The 26,077-nt window shown below is 39.2% G+C and overlaps 1 protein-coding gene and 1 long non-coding RNA gene across 2 annotated transcripts; one reads left to right on the top strand and one right to left on the bottom strand.

Annotated features, from left to right (window-relative positions):
- Positions 1-816: 816 nt before the first annotated feature.
- On the top strand, positions 817-4,558 carry LOC141615181 (uncharacterized). The gene is made up of 4 exons (XR_012529690.1): positions 817-1,781; positions 1,866-1,937; positions 2,078-2,214; positions 4,366-4,558. It is a non-coding gene; the product is annotated as an uncharacterized LOC141615181 (long non-coding RNA).
- Positions 4,559-20,712: 16,154 nt separating this feature from the next.
- LOC141612042 (F-box protein CPR1-like) lies at positions 20,713-22,681 on the bottom strand. The gene is made up of 2 exons (XM_074430743.1): positions 22,569-22,681; positions 20,713-22,018 (listed from the first exon to the last, which is right to left on the bottom strand). The coding sequence occupies exons 1-2, from the start codon at positions 22,583-22,585 to the stop codon at positions 20,911-20,913; spliced, it is 1,125 nt and encodes a 374-aa protein (XP_074286844.1). The 5' UTR covers positions 22,586-22,681; the 3' UTR covers positions 20,713-20,910.
- Between the last annotated feature and the right edge of the window lie 3,396 nt (positions 22,682-26,077).

The following is a 26,077-nucleotide window of genomic DNA, read 5'->3' as shown; positions in this document are numbered from 1 at the left end:
GCTTTAGAAACTACACCCAATGCACCAAATCCACCTCCATACCCTTGTGGTAGCTTAGCCTGTCATGTCCTGGAGAAAGAGAAACAACAAAATGGTCCTCCATCTTGCTCCCAATATGGGGCGGAGGTGTCACGGCAGTAGTAACAGCAAAACATGACTCAACTGGGGTCACATCGGCTACCTTATCGGATTCTACGGAGGAAATAACATGGCAAGGTACAATTTGCATAGGTGCCCTACGAACACTAGACTGGGTGTATGTCAATTTCTCACCCCCACCTTAAATGTCAATGTCCTCGCTCCGACGTCAATTATTGCACCAGAAGTGTGCAAAAATGGTCTCCCTAAGATAATAGGGGTATGGATATCCTCATGAATGTCTAAAACAATAAAATCAACGAGTATAAAGAACTTCCCAACCCGCACAGGGACATCTTCTAGGATTACCAAAGGACGTGACAAGGAACGGTCTGCCATTTGGACAGTCATATTGTAACACCCCGTATTAAATCACTACTGATTAATTTGACTTAATTATATATAGATCTGCTTTTATATTTTTCCACGCATATTTTAAATTGTTTTCGTCACATTTCCATTTTAATTTAAATTATTCCTACATCTTACAAGCAATTTCGTTAATCTTACTTTTGATCAAAAAGATTTACATAATGTAACACCCCGTGTTAAACTGCTAAAAATTAATTTGATTTAATTACAATTAAAACTACTTTTATAATTTCCCAATTATATTAAGTTACGTTTATCTCAATTCGTTCTCAATCTAAATTTATTAACACACGTTTTTATAAATTATTTCGTTAATTTTTATTATAATCAAAAGCTTGTCTTAAATAAAAATACGATGACAATCGTTGCCTTATTCAATAATGTTTCTTCACATCACCCCAAACTTTTACATTACTCACTTTGTAGTGTATCAAACATTTGGCTATGTCAACCTTGCTTCTTTTGTTTTTCCCTGCATGTAGTTTTGTCATCTCCACTATACACATTCACGTGCCTTCTATAGTTCACACGTCTTCAATGCCTTCACATGTATCTTTTCCCCTGCTCATGTTTTTGTCACTACCACTTCACTCATTCACATGCCTTCCTTCATAACTACACTAACCCCTTACATTGTGACAAGCATCCTTAACGGCAACCTTGTTATAATCAGCTTCACCATTTCTTACATTGTGACAGCCACCTAATCCGAGTCAACACTGAGCCGTTATCAACCAACACTCGTGCCTAACCCACACAATACAACCCCAAACACCATCATCCCCTTCAATCAAACAACCACCAAATGGCATTTTAACTCCGTTTAACTACCACGAACTCCACCACTGTACCACCACTCCTTTTCCTTTAAAGCTACCCCTGCTCTCCGTCCCTGTTTCAAATAGAAGCCACGGCCAACACAACACCTTCAACCCACCTGACCACCCTCGGCTATCAAACCACAGCCTTACCTCCGTTTTGCTCCTCTGTTTTCCTCTGTTTCGGAAACGGAAGCCATATCCTATCACCTCTGTCATCTCGCGCGCCTTTATCAGCTGCCATCAGGACAACTCCTGTTGCCGTCAGAGCAGCACCACCGCCGTGAGCCTCTCTTCTTCTCCTTCCTCCTTATTCCCTTTTCATATACAAATAATCCAACTCACCCTCCTCCCTCGCCTGTTTTCGTGCACCATCGGTCACCACCGTCGAACCATAGTCCACGTCGCCTTTCTGTTGTCAATCGCAGCCGCCATCGTTGACATTAAATCACCGTAAGCATCTTTCCCTCCTCTTCGTTCTCCCTGAGATCTACTCTTACCTTTCCTCCTTGTTCTGTTCTTCCACCGCCGCCACAGGACCACTGTCGGAGCCGCCGTTGACGCCTCGCCCTCTGTTGCTATCAATGCCGCTGCAGATTTCAGAAACTAGTGAGTAATGGTGACTTAATCCCTAAATCGATTTGGGATTTGTTCAGCTGGATAACGTTATAAGTCACACCGTTCCTTTTCTTCCTTTTATATAATACGGGTTTGACCCGATTTACTAACTTGACTTTTCGTAATCCAAGGTTTGATTGACGGGATTCGGACTTGGACTTCTCCTGCTTTTATGACGAATTCAAGACGGACTTGTGACTTTATTAATAACGATTAATTTCTTATTAAATCGGATTAATAAGCACATTATCTTATTTCACTAACTTCGGTAACCCGACCTTCTTCTATCCCTCCTTAATTTTACAAAACTCGATATGCTAATGTGAATGAATATGTTTAAATATGAGTTATGTAACTTGTTGATAATTAAATATTGAGTAGAAATACTAGACCGCTAAATTATTAACAATGGCTTGAAATATACATATGCGCTAGTTAATTACTCAATTGGTTGGATTTGTATGTTAAAATTTCTTGATAACAAGTTATTTATCGTTGTGCTATTTTCTCACCTAGAAATATGATTAATATATATAATTAAGTAATATCTTAATGGGCTACATTTCTTTATCGTCGTGTGACGTATATCCCGATATGTTATCTTATGATTCTTGCATTTACTTTATTAAGTAGTACGTAGTCCATTGAGATGTTAACGTTTAAATGAATAAAAGTATATTAGCTATTAACCTCTAGCCTAAAAGAATTATACCTTTCCTCTTTAAATACATTTAAGGCTAGAATTGATAAGTTTAAATTTTATTAAATATTAAAGTTTAATAACAACTCTTTTAAATGTTTGAAAATTAAAAACAATCGATAACGTTTTCAAAACCAAGATGGTTTACGTGATTTAAACGTTTCTCCAATTACAAGGAAAGTTACTTAATAAATAAGTGTCTTAATTCATATCTTCTATAAAAGTTTTACACCTATAGTTGGTAAAAATATTTAAAATGATTTGATAATATTTTCAAATGATTTACACAAAATGTTTATTAAATAACCAAATTTTTATTAAAAAGAAGATTGAATAAGCTCTTTTAAAATGAAGCTTAAACTTAAGCTTACTATAGTAGAAATCTAAATACCTCCCTCAAATAAAGAATTTAGAAATAATAAATTCCAAATAAGATTTGCCAAATCCTAAAGATTTCAGAAAAGATAAAGCAAGATGAATTTATGTATGTTTACGTTTCTTATTCAAAAGTTTCTAGCACTCTGGGACATGTCCCTTAAATGGGACCGTTGAGACCAGAATATCGAGAACATGATAACCTGGCTATGCCTCTTAAATGGGACCTCTGAGCCATGGAATCTTTCCCCGGTTTACTTGGGTATGCCCCTTGAATGGGACCTCTGAGCCAAGTACCTTTGTATTGTCGGTATACCGGGATGGTCCGTATATTGACGTATCATCGTCTCTATGAGACACCTGTGAGTCTTTCGTGTTACATGTTGGGCGCTACCTTGGTAAGGTTTAGGGATCGACGTGACGGAAGAATGCTTAGAGAGCTTATGCTATACAAGTATGGACATCACATCCCGAAGCTGCGTGTGGAGGGATTGTCGTTAGGATAGTAGTCGACCAGCTGCCACTGAGGAGCTGCGTGTTCCAAGAAGTTGTGGAGTGGGTATATGCGCATATATTGACGGGGAGCTTGATCGGCTTTACTACCTTTCAGATATCTTGGCAATTATTATTTCACGGTTGCGATCGTGTGCAGACCTTGACGGTTGCGATTGTCTTGGTGCCTCGAAGTGTATGGGACATGTCACTTAAATGGGACCTCTGAGACCATCCATTAGCAGTCTGTTCTTCCCCACGATTCTGGTTGTTAAACCAAGTCAATTTAGTTGTCCGGTCCTACTGAGCACTAGGGGTGAGATGTAAACCTCCTAGAATAGGTATGATTGGCGGGATTGATGTTCACATTCATACTTAAGGTGAGATGCAAGCCGTGAGTATGCGTGTGACATTAGTAGTCACGTCCCGTGCTTATTTGTTAAGAAAACAAAGGTTTTTAAAAGAAATGACTACAGTTTTTACTCAAATGATACATGTTAGACTTATCGATGAAATTGTTATATGGTGAATAATGTTACTGCGTGATAAAGGAAGATCAAGGTAATAATGTCACATGTTTAATGATTGGGACTTGTTGTGCTCACATGTGCTTAACTTTGTTAAGTGTTGTTGTATTACTAAAATGGTTTCTTAATATCTTTGAGTAATACTGTTGTAGCATTTGTATATTAAGAATGTTGTGATAAGAGAACTTACGTGATGTATGCTTTATGTGATTCTTATTTATGCATATCTTTTCCATTCGCATTCCTGCTTTTGAATGATGAAGGCGATGATAGGAGAATGGTTAGGTTACTGTCGCTCAACGACTTTTGTTTATATGTTTTTCAGGTACCAAGAACGAGTTAGATGGAGACACCCTTAAAAAGGCATTCTGGGTAATGAGAGGAGCTTTCAATGTTGGTTTAATTTTGTAATTAAATCTCTCGACTAAATTATTTAGTCATGTGTAAGTGATCCATGACGATCTAGATTCATTTTTATAGCAATGACTTGGGTTTGTTCCACTTTTATCCCTTAATTAAGTCATTAAGAATCCGGGTTGTTACACATATTGGTACATTTAAACTCAATCAAACCTATCTTTTTAGCTAAAGACAAAGGTAAGACACTGACACTGGCACCCAAATCACATAAAGCATTATCTATAATATGGGTGCCTAAGAAGCCGGGGACGGAGAAACTACCTGGATTAGCTAACTTGGGTGGAGACTTGTTTTGTAGGAGTGCACTACACTCCTCAGTAAAAGCTATAGTCTCCACCTCATTAAAACTACGTTTACGAGTTAAAATTTCCCTTATAAACTTAGAATAAGTAAGTACCTGGGTAATTAATTCAGTGAAAGGAACAGTTACCTGGAGATTCTTGACAACCTTCAAAAATTTGCTGAACGGCTGCTCAATCTTGGTATTCAGTTGTCGGCTAGGAAACAGAATCTTAACAGCTATTTGTGTCTCAGCAACTTTCACCTTTCCTTTATTTGTATTAGTCGACTTAACGACTTCGCCAGTCAACTTATCAACAGTAGAAACCGACTTATCAGCAACGTCGGTTGACTTACGAACAAATCTTGTCTGTTCATCATAGATGCTTGTCGATCGACATGGTACGTCTGTCGATCGACATGGTATGTCTCTCGATCGACCATCCTTTCTCGAATCAGCCATCACTTGGCCGCCTATCTCAGCTTCAACGTTAACATCTATTTCTTCAATAATGAAATCGTCATTTTCATTAGGCATAGATGGTCCGTCATAAGTGAGACCGCTTCGAAGATGTATAGCATTAACCGTCTCATGAGATTTATCTGGCTGGGAAGGCAACTGACCCGGTTGCCTAGTAGCTTGCTTAGATGCCAATTGGGCCATCTGAGTCTCTATCATCTTAATTAACGCATCCTTAGCTTGATCACTCTTTTGAAGTTGTATCATAAGAGCTTTCACCATACCCTTTAACTCCGCCATTTCACTTGGATTTTGAGAGGTGTTTTGCTGAGGCGGAGGAAAGGATGGGGGTTTTTGAAACCCTTGTTGCTGATTTCTATTTGCCGGAATGACATAGGACTGCTGTTGTGGAGGTGGAGCAGGATTCAATACATTCTGGCTCGTCCAGGAGAAGTTAGGATGCTCCTTAGTTCTCTCATTATAGAAATTGGAGAACGGATTAGCTTGCTTGTAGTGCTGAAAAGCAAGCACTTACTCCTTCTCCGTCATACACTCAACAGCAGAGTGTCCGTCAATTCCACATCTCTTATAGAAAACTTCTTGTTTCACCATAGCATTAATTGTTTGTTGTCCTCCTGAAGCTTGACTTAACTCAAGTTTCTCAAATCTTGCATTCATGACTTCTAATTGTGCCGCAACGACACTATTATCCCCGCTACTACCTCGCACACTGTCCCTCGGATTTCCATACTCTACTGTATGGGTAGCCATCTCCTAAATAATATTCCATCCCTTGTCATCATCAATATTCTTCTGTAACCTACCATTCGCAGAAGCATCAAGAATGGCCCTATGATCGTCATACAACCCATTATAAAATTGGTTGCAAAGGAACCACGACTGAAATCCATGATGAGGAATGGAGCGAATAAGCCTCTTGAAACGGACCCAAGCCTCATTCAAATCTTCAGTTGGAGACTGCTTGAAGCTAGTAATCTGTCCCCGTAGAGCATTTGTTCGCTGTGGAGGGTAATATCTCTTATAAAAAGAAAGTGCCAAAGAATTCCAATCAGTTATCCCAGCTGCTTCCTTGTCTAAATCGCGATACCACTCACGAGCATAATCTCTCAAAGAGAAAGGAAATATGGTTTCCTTCACCTGGTCTTGTGTTACCCCAGTAGTAAGAGGGATTGCTGAACAGTAATCTATAAATGTTTCCATGTGCTTGCAAGGATCTACACCTCCCTTACCTCCGAATTGGTTTTGCTCCACCATACCGATATAGGAAGGGCGGATATCAAACGTGCCATTTGCAGTTGTAGGGAGTTTGAAATCCTTAGGTATCGATGCAAGCGTGGGCTCAGAATGGCTAGATAATTTAGGCATGATCTGAGCAACGGCAGAAGTAGAAATATCCTCTTCAAAGGACTGAGTTTCTGCGATAAATTCGGCGTAAACGGATTCAAGCGTACTCAAGTCTTCGGCTTGACGAATTTCCTTCCAAAAGTTTCGTCTAGCACGTAGTGTCTTTTCCGGTTCGGGGATCAGATGTAATGAGCTCGAACCTGTGAGACCTGGGCATAAACAAACACTAAAGGAAAAGAATAAGAACGGTCTCAAGGAACTAAAGTCCCTTGAGACAAATTACAAACTAAAATAAACAAATAGAAATTCACCGTCTCCCCGGCAACGACGCCAAAATTTGACACGGCTTTCGCAACCCTATAAAAAATAATCAACTGGTCTCTAACTAATATAGCTAGGGAAGTGAGGATCGTATCCACAGGGAGACTAAAATGTGTTCTACTTGCTAACTAAAGTCTGTCTAGGTAATAAATCCGGGGTTGTTTGATTTTGTTTGCTAAACTACAAGTAGTGAAGGGAAGATAAATAAAAGATTAGAGAAAGAGTATAAAAGTATAGAGAGACAACTAGGATTGTCGGTTCACCAATGAATGTCTGACGGTAGGTCACAGATCGGTCGCAAATATTAGTCTAAGAGGCAGTGAAAAGTTCATCTCGGATCGCTAACCGCCCTAGAATGCTTCTAACGGGCTCTCGCAACTTATTAGGACACTCTAATGTTTGTAACAGGTCAAACCCTCACCAGGCTCTCGATCTTAGGTCGGGGTTTACCAAATCAATTTATCAATCATGCGCATTAATTGACTAATCGTGATTAAAAGCTACAATTAACAACATAGACATAAAATAATAGACCAATCTGATAACCTAATTAATAACTGTCCTCAATCCATGGCTCCCCTAAATCCTAGCGAATAATTTAGCTACGCATAATGGAATTAACAATAATAATTGAATTGGGTGAAACAAGAGAGGAATGCATAGTGAAATTAAAAGAGAGAATAATAATAAACATAAACTAAACTAATAAGAATAGGAAGAGAAATAATAACAATTAAACAAGATGAACAAGAGAGGAAAAGAGGAATTAAAATTACCAATATGAATCCGAGTATAAGTAATAGAGAAGAAAGGATAAATTCTAAATCTCAGGTTTTTTAGAGAAGAAAGTTACGTAATAGAGTTTTTTGGAGTAGAGAAAGACGCCCTAATGAAATAAAATTACAAGCCTTTTATATTAAGTCCAAAGAAATAGAACAAATAAGTAACTAATAAGCCCAAAGCTCGAACTGAAATTCGGCCAACAAAGCACCTGTCAATCGACACTCAAACTCTGTCAATCGACACACTTGGACCCTGTCGATCGACACCAACATTAAGTCGATCGACGGACACTAATAGCCCCGAAAACTCATCTTCCTGTGATGATGGCAAGTCTGTCGATGGGTCATCCTCCTCTGTCGATCGATACACTTGGACCCTGTCGATCGACACACTTGGACCATGTCGATCGACACCAACATTAAGTCGATCGACAGACACTAATAGCTCCAAAAGTTCACCTTCATGTGACGATGGCAGGTATGTCGATGAAACCTCTTCCTCTGTCGATTGACACACCTGTTCTGTCGATCGACCAAGCAGCTCTTCAACGGTTGTCCGTCTACAGCTTCCAACACAAGGTCGCTGAACACGAACTCATCTCCTTCCTTAATCAATGGGTTTTGGCTCATAATCGCACATTCGGATCTAAAACCTGCACAAGTCATACAACTCACCCAGTAGCGATAAATGGGAGGAAATAATAGTGATATGGTCATAATAAACCATGAAAACGCGTGCCAAATGAAGGGAAATATTGTATGTAAAATGCACACATCAATAAGTAATTGCTAAATCCCGCGCACTAGTTTACTAAATCCCACACATTTTGCCCCTTTATTCCATAATTGCCCTTTTATTCTACAAGAAGATCGTGATTCGCGGATATCACATATATTTTTCCGTTTAATCAACAACTTTTTTAATACCTTCTTTTAATCGATTTAATTAATTTTGTTTATTAAAAAAGGTTTATTTCAAAATTAGGGTTTTTCAGATTTCAACAAAAACAACAAACATTTGATTTGATTATTTGCCGATTTCAGCCCAATATTGCTGCTAATGTTAATGGATTCACTGGGAGGAGGGTAATTGAATTTGATTTGATCATTTGTTTTTTGTTTTCGTTTTAGTTTTATGTGAATTTGGACCGCGTTTTATGTGTTTGACCGATTGCGTAGAAGAACAACTTTGGGAATGGAAAAAAGAGGGGGAGTAGTAGGAAAACTGGACAAGTATTGGAATTTCCATTAACATTAGCAGAAACATTGGGCGTTTCTCATTTTTTTTACCTTCTCTCTTGTTCTTCCATAGTGGGGGAGAAATGAGAGGGGTATACTCGAGGAAAAAATACGCGAGATTGAGTAAATTAATGCGCGCGCTATTTTGCAAATCCCTAAAACTATATGAAAGATTATGAAAAAGTATGGTTAGTGGAAGTTATATTGCTAAGGTTATTTAGGTAAAATAACAATTGATTTTACAATAACATTTGTGTACGTCGATTTTATATAAGAATTATTGGTTTAGCTAAATATCATCTTCGTAACTTATAATAGCGTAGTTCTTAACCATCCACGTATTAGTGAAAGAGATATATATGTCTTTACTGAATGTCTTACACTGATTTGGTGCAAAATCAATTTAAATACAAAGCGTTTTGCTTGTGTGCTTCCCTACTCACCTCTCATGGGTATTTTGTGAGAGGAAATGGTATCCGTCACAAGCTTGTGACGGATATCGCCGTATTCAATGAGATTTTGTGATTTAAACAAGACCAGCTCAACGTTTACTTTTTTTTTTTTTTTTGTATGACACCAAATTAAAACTGGTGGAAATAAAAAAGTCAAATCTAATTTGTGTTTATATGTTAATGCTTACATTTAAAAAAAATTATATATAAAAAAAGTCAAATATAATTTAAATTGAATAACGAAGTACTCCTTACGTTCCGATCATTTGTTTATCTAATTAATTATGCTAATTATAATATGCTAGTCAAACTTTCTCATAAAATCTGTCATTTATAATCTACTTTTGCAATCTGCTTATGCTGAAATTAATCCGTTGTTTACCAAACAGGGCCTAAGGAAAAAGGAGTGAACCATTTGAGGGTATTGTTATTAGAAGACAAGTAGACAATAATGAAATTGAATAATCAAATAACTCATTAGGCGTTAGCCATGAGGGGGAATATTGCTGCTCGGATGGATTTACTGGATGTTTCGTGCCCACGGTGTCGTGTATGCTTGGAGTCTTGCCTTCACGCTATGCGAGATTGTGATGGGGTGGGGGGAAATTTGGGATGGCCTGGGTGTGGAGAGGATGGAGGGAGTTGGGTTTGGGGATACTAGACAGTGGATAAAGGAGATGATGAAGGGGATGGGAATGAGGGAGTGTGTGGAATTTGTTACGGGTTGTTGGGCAATTTGGGAGGACCGTAATTGTAATACTCCGTATTTATAAGTCTCTGGGTACTCTATCGATTAGGCCTTACTCTGTCGAGTAAGGGTGAGTTGCGTTTTAAAATAGTTTCTGACCTGTTGGGTACTCGATCGAGTAACTATGATACTCGATCGAGTAAGGGGGCACTCGATCGAGTACCTTAGCTACTCGATCGAGTAGCGGGTTCTGGGAGTTATTTCTCGGGTTTTGTTAATTATGCGATTAAGGTATATAATCTTTTCCGTCATTGTTCTAAACACTTTTCAAAACCTAAAATACTGTCAAGAGAGAAAGCAAAGTACGTTCATCACCTTAATCTCATTGTTAGCAAATCCCGGAGTTTGGAAGGTCGGATTTCACCTTTCTTTATACCGTTGTGATCCTTGCGTCAAGGGTAAGACCTATATAACATTTTTATAATGTTTCTTTAAAGTTGGTTAAACCCTAATTTGGGAATTGGGGGTTTTGTAGTATGTTATGTTTGGTAGTGATTATATGTTTGTATGTTAGGAGGAGGATTCGTAGAGGAAGCTTTTTGATATCAATTTGTGAGATCGTCGATTGTTGTGCTTTCGGTAGGGTTTCCTACTCGGTATTAGTTACATAATATGTGGTGATTGTGCTGTAATTAGTGCTTGTTGATTGGTTTCGTGACGGTTGTTGATTGATTGTTGTTGATGGATGTGATTGTTTGTCTATGGTTCTCGAGATGCGTTCTCGGCTGAGTGGAGTCACTTGCGGGAGTGGCTTCACGCCCTAGTTTCCCCCTTCGTGGAACCCGCCACGGAAGGGGATGTGCACATTAATGGGACAGGGTTATCGCTCGGTATGATGAGCGGGGCTTAGGTGGGGGAAGTGCGGTCCCCCACAGCGTGGCTGGTCCAAGTGGACGATCGGAGACGGAGTTGATTGGAGTGGGTGATTGTGTGTGATTTGTTTGAGTTGTGTTGTTATTTGATCGTTGATTATATAAATTGTGTAAAGAGTCGACCCGGTTTATTGTTTCTAAAACTGCGGTGATCTATTCGGGGATGGTGAGCAGATATTGAGCAGGTATGAGATGAGTACTGGGATAGCTGGGATGTGCCACGATATGATGATAGAAGTCTTCCGCTGTAGCTTAGTAGTTTTCATAACATTTCAGTTAGATCAGTAAACAGCCAATTTAAGAACATGTATTTGTACTTTTGGTTTTGGTTTCGAGAGTGTAACCTTTCACTAAGTATTTTTATTTAAACGTTGTTTCTTTATTGTTTATTTGATTATCATTGCCTCGGGTAACCGAGATGGTAACATCCATATACCTGGGTGGTCCTGGTAAGGCACTTGGAGTATGGGAGTGTTACAAAATGGTATCAGAGCGAACGATCCTGAAACCTATAACCAATGAACCCAATGAATATAGGGAGTCAATTAAAATGAACCCGGGGTAAAGGTTGTAGGAGCTAATGCAAAGGCTTGGGAGACGTCCTAAAGTCGCGAAATCGCCCTACAATTTTGAACCGGTCACATGAGGGGATGTATGTCAAGTCGTATGTGTTGTTTGTCAGCTTGTGTGTGGATATGATGAAGTATGTCGTAATTGTTGAATGCTTGGAGTAGAAGGTTGAGAATATGAATGAAAGATTGATGAGACATATAGAACTGTGTTGGAATAAGAAGCATGTTGGATGTTTACTATGTGGCATTTGATCATATTATATAACTGTTTCGTTGATTTTATGAAAAGTTTGGTAGAATTGCATGCTTAGCTATATCACATGTTGAGTTTATAATGTTGCTTAGTAGGTTGGGAGATGTGAGATAACATGCGGGTAGTTTATGCGAGTCAGCATAACTCGATCGAGTAGGGGGGTACTCGATCGAGTAGGTGTGATACTCGGTCGAGTGGGTTTAACTCGATCGAGTGGGTATTTGACGATTTTGAATCCAGAATCGTGTTTTTGGGCACTCGATCGAGTACCTCGGGCACTCGATCGAGTAGGGGGTCACTCGATCGAGTAGCCGGGCTACTCGGTCGAGTATGTTAGAGGTCAGAAGGTCTGTTTGAGTTCTGGAGTCGAGGCACTCGATCGAGTATGTTGGGCACTCGATCGAGTAGCCTCTTACTCGATCGAGTAGGTTTGGGCACTCGATCGAGTGTGTTCTGGGCAGCCTGTTTTCTTGTTTTGAGGTTCTAGTGCGTATGTTTATGTCTACCCTTTCTTAAATAGTTTCAAGATGCCGCCCAAGAGAAACGCTTACTATGCGAGAGCTGAGACCATGAACATAGATGATGTTGTTAAGATGTTGCAGCACCAAGATGCTCTCACTGAGGCTTTAAAGAAAGTGAATAAGGATAAGGAGGTTGATCACTCTAAGATCAGTCTCTATATAGCGAGGTTTAACCTCAAAGAGTACACAGGAGCCGGGGAACCAAACCTTCTTGACAACTGGCATCGTGAGATGGAGAATATTCTGGACCTGGTTCATTGTCCTGATGAGATGAGAGTAGAACAAGCTCGTTCTACCTGAGGGACGCAGCTGGCAAGTGGTGGGATACGGTGAAGGTGGGTGCTAGGGAGATGTATGTGAACCAGGGCTTACCTGCTATACCTTGGGAAGAGTTTCGGAGAGCTATGAGGAAGGAGTTTGTACCGGAACATGTGAGGATTAAGCTGAGAGAGGAGTTCGATGGGTTTAAGATGACATCTGATATGTCAGTTGCTGAGTATTACAAGTAGTTTAATGAGAAGTCTAAGTATGCTGAGGATATGGGTCTGAGTGAGGCGAACCTAGCGCTGAGGTTTGAAAGAGGGTTGACACCCAAGATTATGGATTAGTTACCCGTGGGAGTCCTTACCGATGTTAAGGAAGCTTATGAGAGAGCTGGGAGAGCTGAGAGGCTGGTTGAGATGGCTCAGGAGAGAGTGAGTGAGAAAAGAAAGGCTGAGAGTGAAGGTGGAGGCCAGTCTAATCACAAGAAAGGCAACCACAATCAAGCTAGAGGGTTTTCTTCTGGGCAGGGTTTAGTGTTGGGGCTTCCTTCGGGCGTGGCCATGTGAGTGGCAGTGGTAGTTGGGGTATGACTTGCTTTGGCTGTGGCGATGTGGGCCACAAGAGACATGAGTGCACGAGTATGCCTTGAGCTTTTCAGGGATCGGCTCGGGAGAGTTATTCTCAGGGACCTGCTCAGAGTTATGCGAGCAATAGACCGTCTGGATCATGGTCTAACCGGGGAAGTCAGAGCTATCAGGGTGGAGGTAACCGCAATGGCGGTAATTCTTATCAGAAACCAGCTACGAACAACAACAACAATCAGGGGTCGGGTGCTAAGCCGACCACATCAGCCAGTACTGTCCAGGGAGGTGGGCAGAAGACCAGTGGAAAGCTGTTCATGATGGACAAGAAAGCAGCTGAGGAGGATGCCCATGTTATCACTAGTACTTTTCTTGTTAACGGTATTCATACCTTTGTTTTGTTTGATTCGGGGGCTTCTCAGTCGTTTATATCTTCGAGTCATGTTAAAAGGTTGGGTTTGAGAGTATATGAGTCTGTGAGTGAGAAAGTTTTTATACCTTCGGGAGAGTCTGTATCATGTGAGAGGTTGTTTAGAGATGTGTCTATGATAGTTGGGCAAGTTGATCTACCTGTAGACTTGCTAAAGTTTCCTTTTAACGGTTTTGAGATGATAGTCGGGATGGATTGGCTGGGAAAGTATAAAGCTAAGATTATTTGTCATCATCAAAAGAAAGTGTCTTTGAGAGGGCCTAAGGGTGTTAGTGTGTCTTATCGTGGGTTTATGGTCAAACCCAAAGTTAAGTTGATTGCAGCTGTCACTTTGAAGTCTTATCTGAGGAAGGGATGTCCTTTGATCTTGTGCCATGTGAGAGATGACCGGATAGTGAGTCCGACAGTTGACCAGATACCGGTGGTGGGAGAGTTTACAGATGTTTTTCCAGAGGAGATTCCGGGGTTGCCACCGAAGAGGGAGATAGATTTCACCGTTGAGTTGAAACCGGGGACGGGGTCAATCTCTAAGGCACCGTACCGGATGGGTCCTAAAGAGATGGAGGAGCTCAAGAAACAGTTAGATGATCTGATAGAGAAGGGATACATTAGACCTAGTGTATTGCCGTGGGGAGCACCAGTTCTTTTTGTGAAGAAGAAAGATGGGAGTTTGAGGTTGTGCATAGACTACAGAGAGCTGAACCGAGTGACAGTGAAGAACAAGTATCCTTTGCCAAGGATAGATGACCTGTTTGATCAGTTGAGTGGTGCATCAGTCTTCTCCAAGATTGATTTGAGGTCGGGGTACCATCAGGTGAAGATTAGAGAAATGGACATACCAAAGACAGCTTTCACGTCGAGGTATGGCCATTATGAGTATGTAGTGATGCCGTTTGGGTTATCTAATGCACCGGTCGTGTTTATGGATTTGATGAACAGAATCTTCAGACATTTTTTGGACAAGTTTGTGGTGGTGTTTATTGATGACATCTTAGTCTATTCCAAGACTAAGAAGGAGCATGAGGAGCATTTGAGAATCGTGTTGCAGACCTTGAGGGAGCATGAGTTATATGCTAAGCTGTCCAAGTGTGAGTTCTGGTTAGAGAGAGTTGCTTTTCTGGGGCATGTGATCTCTAAGGATGGGGTAGCTGTGGATCCGGCAAAGATTGAGGCAGTGACAAAGTGGGAAGCACCAAAGAATGTTGCTGAGATTAGGAGTTTCTTGGTTTTAGCTGGATACTACAGACGGTTCGTGAAAGATTTCTCCAAGATAGCTAGACCTATGACAGCTTTGATGAGGAAAGAGAACAGGTTTCGTTGGGATGAGAGTTGTGAGAAGGCGTTCCAAACATTAAAGGAGCGTTTGACCACAGCTCCTATCTTAGCATTGCCTGAAGGGATTGAGAACTTTGAGGTTTATACAGATGCCTCAAAGAATGGGTTAGGATGTGTATTGATGCAGAACGGTAAGGTGATTGCCTATGCTTCTAGGCAATTGAAGTCGTACGAGGAGAATTATCCTACACATGATCTAGAGTTGGGTGTAGTGGTGTTTGCTCTCAAGATTTGGAGACATTACCTTTATGGGGCGACCTTTAAGGTATTTTCGGATCACAAGAGTCTCAAGTACATCTTCACCCAAAAGGAGTTGAACATGAGACAGAGGAGGTGGATGGAGCTGATTGGCGATTATGACATGGATATTATCTACCATGAAGGGAAAGCCAATGTTGTTGCAGATGCTTTGAGTAGGAAGAGTGTACATTCCCTATCTACAGCTCTATCTTTGATGAGGTTGAGAGATGAGGTGAGGAAGTTTAGGATACATATGATGCAGAGAGGGGATGCCGTGGGAGATTTGACAGTTCAGCCTGATCTTTATGATGATATTCGAGGTAAACAGGCTTCAGATCCTAAGATGGTTGAGTGAAGAGCTGGAGTAGAGAAAGGGGCAGTGTCCCGATTTTCTATTCATACAGATGGTAGTTTGAGATTTGATGGTAGGTGGTGTGTCCCTAATGATGAGGAGCTGAAAAAGGCAATCATGACAGAGGCACATTGTACACCATATTCAGTACATCCAGGTGGTGACAAGCTATACAAGGATTTGAAGAACACATTTTGGTGGCCTGGGATGAAGAAAGAAACATCAGAGTTTGTGGCCCGTTGTTTGACATGCCGAGAGTTAAAGGGGAACAATGACGACCACAAGGTAAGATTCAGTCTTTAGAGGTACCTGAGTGGAAGTGGGAATCCATTTCTATGGATTTTATCGTGGGTTTGCCAAAAAGTCAACAGGGTAACAACATGATATGGGTAATAGTGGATCGACTGACCAAGTCAGCTCACTTTGTTCCAATGAAAGATACATGAACTAAAGCACAATTAGCTATGGCCTACAGGAAGAATGTGCTTAAGTTACATGGAATCCTTAAGGACAGAGATGCGAGATTTATCTCAAGGTTTTGGAAAGAGTTGCAGGAATCTTTGGGAACAACTTTGAAGATGAGTACAGCTTTTCATCCTGCGACAGACGATCAGACTGAGAGAAAAATCAAAACTCTTGAGGATATGTTACGAGCTTGTGTGATGGACTTTGGTGGTAGATGGGAACAGAGGTTGGATTTGATAGAGTTTTCTTACAACAACAGCTATCCCACTAGTATTGGCATGGCACCGTTTGAGGCTTTATATGGGAGGAGATGCAGGAGTCCGATTTGTTGGGATGACAGTGCTGAGGTAGTGGTTCTAGGACCAGAGATGGTACATGAGATGGTTGAACAGATTAAGATGATCAGGGAACGGATGAGAGCAGCTCAGGATAGGCAAAAGCGTTATGCAGATCTACATCGCCGGGATATAGAGTTTCAGGTTGGGGATAAGGTTCTTCTGAAAGTGTCTCCTATGCGTGGGGTTATGAGATTTGGGAAGAAAGGCAAGCTGAGTCAGAAGTTCATCGGACCCTATGAGATCTTAGAGCGAGTTGGGGAAGTTGCTTATCGTCTGGCTTTACCTGCTGCGTTAGAGAGAGTGCATAATGTGTTTCATGTATCGCAACTGCGGAAGTATGTGAGTGACCCGTCACATGTGTTAGAGGTAGAGAACTTAGAGCTATATGAGTCTTTATCATATCTTGAGGTACCTAAGCAGATTCTTGACCAGAAGGTTAGAAAGACTAGGAGTGGTGAGACAGTTTTGCTTAAGATCCTTTGGTCTAACCACGAGACTGAGGAAGCTACATGGGAGGCAGAGGATTCCATGAGAGAGCGCTACCCTTTCCTTTTTTATTAGGTATGTTTGGTCACGAGGACGTAACCTTGTTTCTTTTTGGGGGGTAGGAGATGATCGCAAAGAGTTTTTAAGAGCTTTATACCCTTTTTATGTTGTGTCGGTATGGTCGTTGTCGTTTGAGTCGGGCTGAGTTTGAGTTAGTAACATGTTCTATGTTGAGTTTTGTTTTGGTTTCTGAGTCGGAGTGCGTAGTGTGAGTCTTTGTTTTGTTGTGGTTTGAACTTCGGGGACGAAGTTCTTTTTAAGTAGGGAAGACTGTAATACTCCGTATTTATAAGTCTCTGGGTACTCTATCGAGTAGGCCTTACTCTGTTAAGTAAGGGTGAGTTGCGTTTTAAAATAGTTTCTGACCTGTTGGGTACTCGATCGAGTAACTATGATACTCGATCGAGTAAGGGGGCACTCGATCGAGTACCTTAGCTACTCGATCGAGTAGCCGGTTTAAGGGGAGTTATTTCTCGGGTTTTGTTAATTATGCGATTAAGGTATATAATCTTTTCCGTCATTGTTCTAAACACTTTTCAAAACCTAAATTACTGTCAAGAGAGAAAGCAAAGTAAATTCATCACCTTAATCGCATTGTTAGCAAATCCCGGAGTTTGGAAGGTCGGATTTCACCTTTCTTTATACCGTTGTGATCCTTGCGTCAAGGGTAAGACCTATATACCATTTTTATAATGTTTCTTTAAAGTTGGTTAAACCCTAATTTGGGAATTGGGGGTTTTGTAGTATGTTATGCTTGGTAGTGATTATATGTTTGTATGTTAGGAGGAGGATTCATAGAGGAAGCTTTTGATATCGTTTGTGAGATCGTCGATTGTTGTGCTTTCAGGTAGGGTTTCCCTACTCGTATTAGTTACATAATGTGTGGTGATTGTGCTGTAATTAGTGCTTGTTGATTGGTTTCGTGACGGTTGTTGATTGATTGTTGTTGATGGATGTGATTGTTTGTCTATGGTTCTCGAGATGCGTTCTCGGCTGAGTGGAGTCACTTGCGAGAGTGGCTTCACGCCCTAGTTTCCCCCTTCGTGGAACCCGCCACGGAAGGGGATGTGCACATTAATGGGACAGGGTTATCGCTCGGTATGATGAGCGGGGCTTAGGTGGGAACGGCTGCGGTCCCCCACTGGCAGGGCTGGTCCAGTGGACAGTCGGAGACGGAGTTGATTGGAGTGGGTGATTGTGTGTGACTGTTTGTTTGTGTTGTTTTTTGATCGTTGATTATATAAATTGTGTAAAGAGTACTGACCCCGGTTTATTGTTTCTAAAACCTGCGGTGATCCATTCGGGGATGGTGAGCAGATATTGAGCAGGTATGAGATGAGTACTGGGATAGCTGGGATGTGCCACGATATGATGATAGAAGTCTTCCGCTGTAGCTTAGTAGTTTTCATAACATTTCAGTTAGATCAGTAAACAGTCAGTTTAAGAACATTTATTTGTACTTTTGGTTTTGGTTTCGAGAGTGTAACCTTTCACTAAGTATTTCTATTTAAACGTTGTTTCTTTATTGTTTATTTGATTATCATTGCCTCAGGTAACCGAGATGGTAACATCCATATACCTGGGTGGTCCTGGTAAGGCACTTGGAGTATGGGGGTGTTACAGTAATAAGCTGGTGTTCGAGGGTGAGGGTGGGGATGTGAGTTCGGTGGTGAGGAGAGTTCGTGATATGGTGTGGGAGATGAGGGATGGCCTGGTAAGTGAGACCATTTGCGGGGGGAGCAAGGGGGTGGTGGACCAGTTGGAAATGGCGATGAGGTGGGGTGGCGCAGGCCTCGACCAGGGGTGATGAAAATTAATGTAGATGCTGCGGTGTTGGATGGTATTGGTGTAGGGTGGGGGTGCGTAGGTCGTGATGGGCAGGGGAGGGTCTTATGGTGTACCACAATACAACAAAGGGAGGAGTTGGATGTGTCGATGGCTGAAGCGATGGGGATTTGGCACGGGCTTAAGGAGGCGGCGAAGCATGGTTACCAGGATGTTGAGGTTGAGAATGATTGCGCGGCGGTGGTGCACGATTTGCAGAGAAGGGCCAAAGGACGTAGTGACTTATTTCTTATTTATGACGACATTTTTTCGCTTTGTAATTCTTTTAGGTCTTGTTCGTTTTTGTTTACTCGTAGGAACAATAATAAAGTCGCTCACAAACTAGCTCACTTCGGTCCTTGGCTCGTGGGTCGTCGCAGTTGGGACTCTACGATTCCGGAGGATATTCTTTGTATTGCGGATCGTGATTCAAGGCTAATGAATTAATTCCTGTCGAGGTTTGCTTCAAAAAAAAAAAATAACTCATTAGCGGCATGCCTAATATAGAAAGGTAAACAAAGAATTAAGACAGCATAAAATAGAAATGGTAAACAAATAACTATAGCGGATGGAGTATAGGTTAAGCTTACATTGTTTATATAAAAAAATGGTAAACAAATATCCGAGAATTAAATCGAACTTCAACAAATCTAATTCTCATGAGTCATATCACAAATAAGATCCTACAAGCTGTTGTACAGTAGCATTGTATAACATGCTCATATATATTAAATATTAGACTATTTAGGCCCAATAAAAGAAAAAATTATACACGACTCCTTTTTCCTTAATTTTGATTTCTCTCCAGTCGACAAACCATCCTCTTTCTTTTCACTAAATTTCTCTTAAACGACAGTCGACAAACCTTTCTTTTCCGTAATTCTGATTCTATTATGATGAAAGGGAAGCAATTAGCATCATAATCAAGGAGGAAAAACGCATCTAACAATATTTTGTTGAACGAGAAGCAATTTACATCATCATCAAGAAGGAAAAATGGATCTAACAATACTTTGAGGTAAATTTCTACATCAATCATAGGAACTATTATTAGAAGAATACAAGCTAAAAAGTACGAGCATATAAGAATACGAGCTATTAAGATAAGAATACGAGCTAATGTAAACAGAATACGAGCTTAAAAGGATCAAGAGCTTTAAAATACGAGCACATAAGAATACGAGTTATTAAGATAAGAATACGAGCTAATGTAAAAAAAATACGAGCTAATGTAAAAAAAATACGAGCTCAAAAGGATCAAGAGCTTTAAAGTACGAGCATATAAGAATACGAGCTATTAAGATAAGAATACGAGCTAATGTAAAAAGAATACGAGCTTAAAAGGATCAAGAGCTTTAAAATACGAGCACATAAGAATACGAGCTATAAAGATAAGAATACGAGCTAATGTAAAAAGAATACGAGTTTCAACTATTTTCATGCATTATAAATTTTGGATAAAAAAATTCCTTTCTTACGAGTATGTCATATGATTTGTTCCGCATAGTCAATTAATTATAATAATTTAAGGGAGAATATGATTCATTAATTGGATGATGGAGGAAGATGGAGAGGAGTTAGAAAAATATGGAAACAGTCAGAGGAGAGAAGAGGGATTGAATTGAAAATTGGATTACGTTAATTTTTTTTTTGTAAAAGTATTTGAAAAAGGACTAAAATACCCTTGGATGTACAATGCTATTGTACATCCAGTTGTAGTCTTGGAACTGGAGTCATATGGTTGTATTTTTTTTAAAAAAATTTGATAAGAAAAGAAACTAGATTAATCTGAGATCAACCATAACATCCTTGCGGATGAGAAAAGTAAAAGACAATCGATAGATTTTCAATTACCAAGAAGAATAAAAGTTACTTGAATGGTAAAAGAACGGCAAGGAGACATCGACTATCAAACAGAAAGCTCAAGCCTTTAACAACCCAAAAGAGAAAAAATCACAAACCCAGAAAAAATGAAAATGGCTAAAGTAAACAATACAATATCAAAATACAAGCTGCAAGAAAATCCTCAAAACAGTATTGAGAAAAGTAAATTGATGAGTTCAAACAGTGCTAAAAAACCAGATCCGTAAAAAGGACATTGGTTTCAAAGTTGTTCTTTAACATAAACGAGTTAACTCGAAGTGCTAGTTTAATCCTTGATTAATTAAACTTTCTCTCTCAACTTATCTAGAGAGCACGCCTCACAATTAATTAACTTGGTTCTATGGATGTATGGTTGTAATATGGTGATACAAGAGTTTCCCTGAAGCCTTCATACCAGCCGAACCCATACTTTATGCCCTTTATTGTCATATCTTGAAACTTTAAGGTATCCAAATTGTACACTACAAATCTCTCATCGAGTGTATGATAGTCCTTCAGCACCACCAGTTCCCGTTGCCCAGGAACACCTATATATGGGATCATCTCTGACCCTCGTTCAGCAACAAGCTTAAATTTAGTCCAAGACTGCAAAACACCGTATTCTTTCATCACCCAAATATTGATTTCATCTCTAGGGAATGAATTGCAGATGCAAAGACATCCTCCAAGTACCATTAGTACATCATACTCACAAGGGTCACCATTAATTGCACTAGGCGCGGGTACTTTACAAATCCTCTCTTCGGTTAAATCAAACCTCGCGATGAAAGGCGAGTCATCCCAATAGTTTGACGCAATCCAGTGTATGGACCCACCCACAAATACCCCTGAATAATCATACAAATATGGGCAACTTTCCACCTGTTTCCAAGTACTCTTCTTAACAGAATACACATTAACAAACATCTTCATCTCATCATCATGCTCAATAAAATAACCAGATAGTGCTACGACCTTATAATCGTCATTGACCTGATCATACCCGAGTCCATAACTGGTAGATCTACGATGAGAATCAAGATCGTGTGATGGAATGTGTAATTCTAGAACCTCCTTTATAGTTGGGTTGACCAACAAGATCGTACTTTTGTCATCCTCTATTAATAATATCAATCCATCACAAGAAGGTCCACATATCCGACTTTTCAGGCTCATGTCAAAAGTAAGCTTAGTGGCTACAACAGTAAAATCACCGGACAACTGACGAGCAATGGTGCCACTAAAGAGCTTATTAGAGTCATGACACTTGAACATGAGCAATTCATTATCAATGCACTGTTTGCTTTGGATGAGGTGACCTCTGATGAAGTCTTGATCAAGTTCTGAAAGAATATGACACCATGATTTGGAAACGCACCGACAACAACCTATGTCTTTTGTTCCAACACGAATAAATATTGCCAACAGGATTTCGTCTGGAATTATCAGTATCAATCTGAATACAGTGAAAACAAACGATCAATTTAAAATCACATAAAGCCTTCACTTCTATATGGAATAAGACTTATAAAGGCAGACAAGTCTTTAAGCTACCTAACAAAGCAAATCATCTTACAGAGATTTATCTCCCTACTCCAGTCTTCGTCAGGTGATGGGCGTAACAAATTTTTTAGAAATATAGATTTGATCTTGGATTATGATTGAATAAAGCAAAATTGGTCACTAAAGTAGGTGCGGTTCCGTGTATTGTGAAATAGTAATCCTTAAATGCATCTTTTGACGCAATTTTCATCTTGGGTCATTCGGAAATAAAAATCAATAATATCAAACAAGCACATACTAAAACAAAAATGATATCACTCTATACAGATGACTTTTCATTCCTAATAGGGCTGAAGACAGATAAACGGTTTAACCCTATTACTGTAGCAGCATATCATCAAGCAATTTTATACATCGATTTTCCCAATAATCTATCATCATCCAAAATTTTAAGGAAACAAAAATTAGGGATAGGAGAGAATATAAAGAGATCAAGTTTATACCTTGCTTGGCGAGGCATGCTGATAGGAGAGAAGAGGGATTGCGATTTGCGAACAAGATCAATTCTGATTTACCAGTGATTTCTACTTTTCTAGTCTGTTAGACTATCCGGGTTATAGCGAAAATCGACATAGTAGTAGTAGTATTGACAATCGGGTCGGGTTTGGGTCTGGTCATATGCTTATATCCGTTTGGGTCATATCGGATTAGCCTATTCATTTAGATTGAGTCGTTATCGGGTCGAGTTTTTCCCGGGTCAAATGATGTATCCTGTTGGATCGGATCGAGTCATTATTGAACCTAGTTATTTTATTGCATTACTTCATTAAAATTATTTATCGATAATTTTCTCGTTTAATTACTTTATTATTAAGTGATAATTTTTGCTTTCATTACTATGTGGTTGGATTGTAGAATTCATGGCTAATGTGAGACAAGATAGCCAAAAAAAATATGGTAATGTTCCATGATGATAATGAAGTTGAAGTACATGAAGGAAAAAAAAACGGAAATTTTCCATGGTACCTTCGAACTTTGGCAATTACACATGGTACTCCTCATTTTAAATTTGTACATATAGTACCTATGTATTTACCTTTTTCTTTCCCAAAATATCCTTAACTGACTTTCCCTCATAACACCGTTCGTTTACATCTTCTAAACACTTCACCTCTTGTTTTACCCAAAACATATCTTCTAAGCTCTAATCTTCATCTTCTTGCTTTACATCTTCAAACCTAACCTCACTCATCCCCTCTACCACCACCACCACTACCACCACACCGTACCACCACCATTACCGACAATACCCAATCAGTCAATCACCATCAGTGGGACCCTCCACCACCATCACCACCATTAGCGAGACCGGCACCGTCACCTAGTCCAGCACCATACTACCACCATCGCTAATTATGGGTTCATAATTGTGAAACAATCAAACCCATTTCACTAATTTAATCCTCCACTCAAATCCCAATGTCAATTATCAACATTTCACCAATTTAGTCAAAACTCAAATCTCAATTAAACCAAGGGTCATGGAAGCAACAACCCGGTTCACAAATCGCATCTTTTGGTAATTGTTCATCAGGATAACCTGTTTCCAGTAAGGTGCCACCTCAGGAAGTCCATTGCATTCACAGATGTAAACCAAGTTCAAAATATCCTTTTGGAAGCAATACCCACCAAATCTACCATAATATCGAATGTTCAGGCAAAAAAAAGACACAAGTAACCAGGTACACTCGCACGTTGATAAGTTGATGATATTTACAACTCCATCTCATGTTCCATCTTTTAGTATAATCTAAAAAATTCCGAGACAGATCATAGCAATGAAGTCCCTTGCTATATACGAAGTAATTGCTATATAGGAGCTTAATTATGATTCTTAATCCTTAATTTCTTGTAATTTTGTTGAAGAACCAGCTGGAATTGCAATGAGGGTAGCAATACAAACTATGCTTGATTCAAAGCATGGTGATGCCTCTAGTTTGAAGGCACTTTTGTGTTATCTCGTTTATCATACCAAAATAGAGAATAACATTTGTCAAGCACTAAACGATGTCGTCCTTCCTTTAAACCACCAATAATATTTTATGCATCTTGGAATAGGAAACATCATCAGTTTCCATGAACCGTATTCTTCCATGATCCAAAGGGCACTTTTGTATTGTCTACCACAATGCCTTTGCTATTGTGAGTCTGAATCTTCTCAATAGCCTCGGCTGTTTTGATAGGAACAGTTGACTTTTCAACAACAATCTTGCTGGATTTTGGAGTTTGGTGGTGGTGCGTGTGGTGGTAGTGGCGGTGGTGGTAAAGGGGATGAGTGAGATTAGGCTTGAAGATGTAAAGCAAGAAGATGAAAATTAGAGATTAGAAGAAGTGTTTTGGCTAAAAGCAAGAGGTGGAGTGTTTAGAAGATGTAATATGACGGAAAGCTAATTAAGGGTATTTTGGGAAAGAAAAAAGTAAATACAGGGGTACCATATGTAAAAACATAAAATGAGGGGTATCATGTGTAATCTGCCAAAGTTCGAGGGTATCATGGGAAATTTCCGAAAAAAAAAAGATGATAATAGTCGATAACTCGGAAACCTACATGATAGTACTTTGTGTTGACAAAATCTAACTTTTTGGAATTATGTTTTTAGATTGTGTTAACAAATTTCAGTATTTTTTAATACTAGTTTAAAATCCGTGCAAAGTTGCACGGGTACATATAAAATCATTTAAAAATTGACTTATAAATTTAAAGCAAATTTAATATTTTCTATATTCACTTTAAATTTCTTACTTTAGAAAATATCTTGATCATTTTTGTTGATCCTTTTGAACCCAAGTTTATCATATGTTTACCCAATGTCTTCGACGGTTAATTATACCAATAAAGATTCTTAAGACAACAAAATCAGTTGTTTTGACGATTTTTGTAACCTGTCCAAAAGGAGCAATCATGCATTACAATTTATCCGACCCAACCATAAACCCGAATGTTTGATCCATTTTACGGTCATGTCCCGTAAATTATGACATGCGATTTGAACGATCCACGACTCTTAATGACTCGTGATTTCAGGGTCAAAACCCTACACATTCGACCTGATAGATTGAAAATAAGTTTATGTTAAATCTATGTTAAATACTACTAAATCATTAATAATTACTACTTTATATATATTTTAGGAAAATATGGATTTTCTATGTATAAAAAATGAAATAATAAATAATACTGTAAATTTTATTAAGTCGGTGGCCTTTTTAATTCATAAACATGATTAAAAAATAATTATTAAAATAAATTTAGTTTTTAAAATTTTTCAATGTATAAGTTAGACCATATCGAAAATATTGTCATTTAATGCTAAGTATAACTTAGAAAATATTGAAAGTACATAATTTTGGAGAATGAGTAAACAAATTTAGATTTTTTTTCTTGATAAAGTGCTCCAATTTAGGAGTTCTTTTAGGAAATATTAATTTTCAATGGAAGTAAAGATATGAGCTGTTTGGAGGGAAAAAATTGTGTTAGTGGTTGTTGTTTTATAGGTTAGTATAGATTATTAGACTTTATATTTCAAATACCTTTTCTTCACTTCTTTTCACATTTCACTCAATAATATCGGTTTACGTTGAGTAAAGATAATGAGTTAAATTTAATAGAGCTAATCCAAACTGAACTAAACTAAACTGGGTTGAGTTGAACTGGACTGAATGGCGAGCCTTACCTAAATTGAATTGAATTGAACTGCCTTGTTAACAAAATCAAGATGAGTTGAGTAATGGAGAGCCGAAATTACGCCAGAAAAAACAGGGCTAATGTGGTAGGAGTTTAAAAAATGCTAGATTTTAATTAATTCAGAATTGATACGTAATTGAACCAAATTTTAAGGCTCTCAACTATTTAAAATGTCTCAATTATGAAATCTAATTTCAATTGAGTTCCCAAACATGCAATAGGGTAAAGTTGTTAAGTCACTCGTCAACAATTTTGAGGAAAAGAAGT

This window comes from Silene latifolia, chromosome 11 (genome assembly GCF_048544455.1).
Source record: "Silene latifolia isolate original U9 population chromosome 11, ASM4854445v1, whole genome shotgun sequence".
NCBI classification, from domain to species: domain Eukaryota; kingdom Viridiplantae; phylum Streptophyta; class Magnoliopsida; order Caryophyllales; family Caryophyllaceae; genus Silene; species Silene latifolia.
This window is presented reverse-complemented; position numbering and strand designations above follow the sequence as displayed.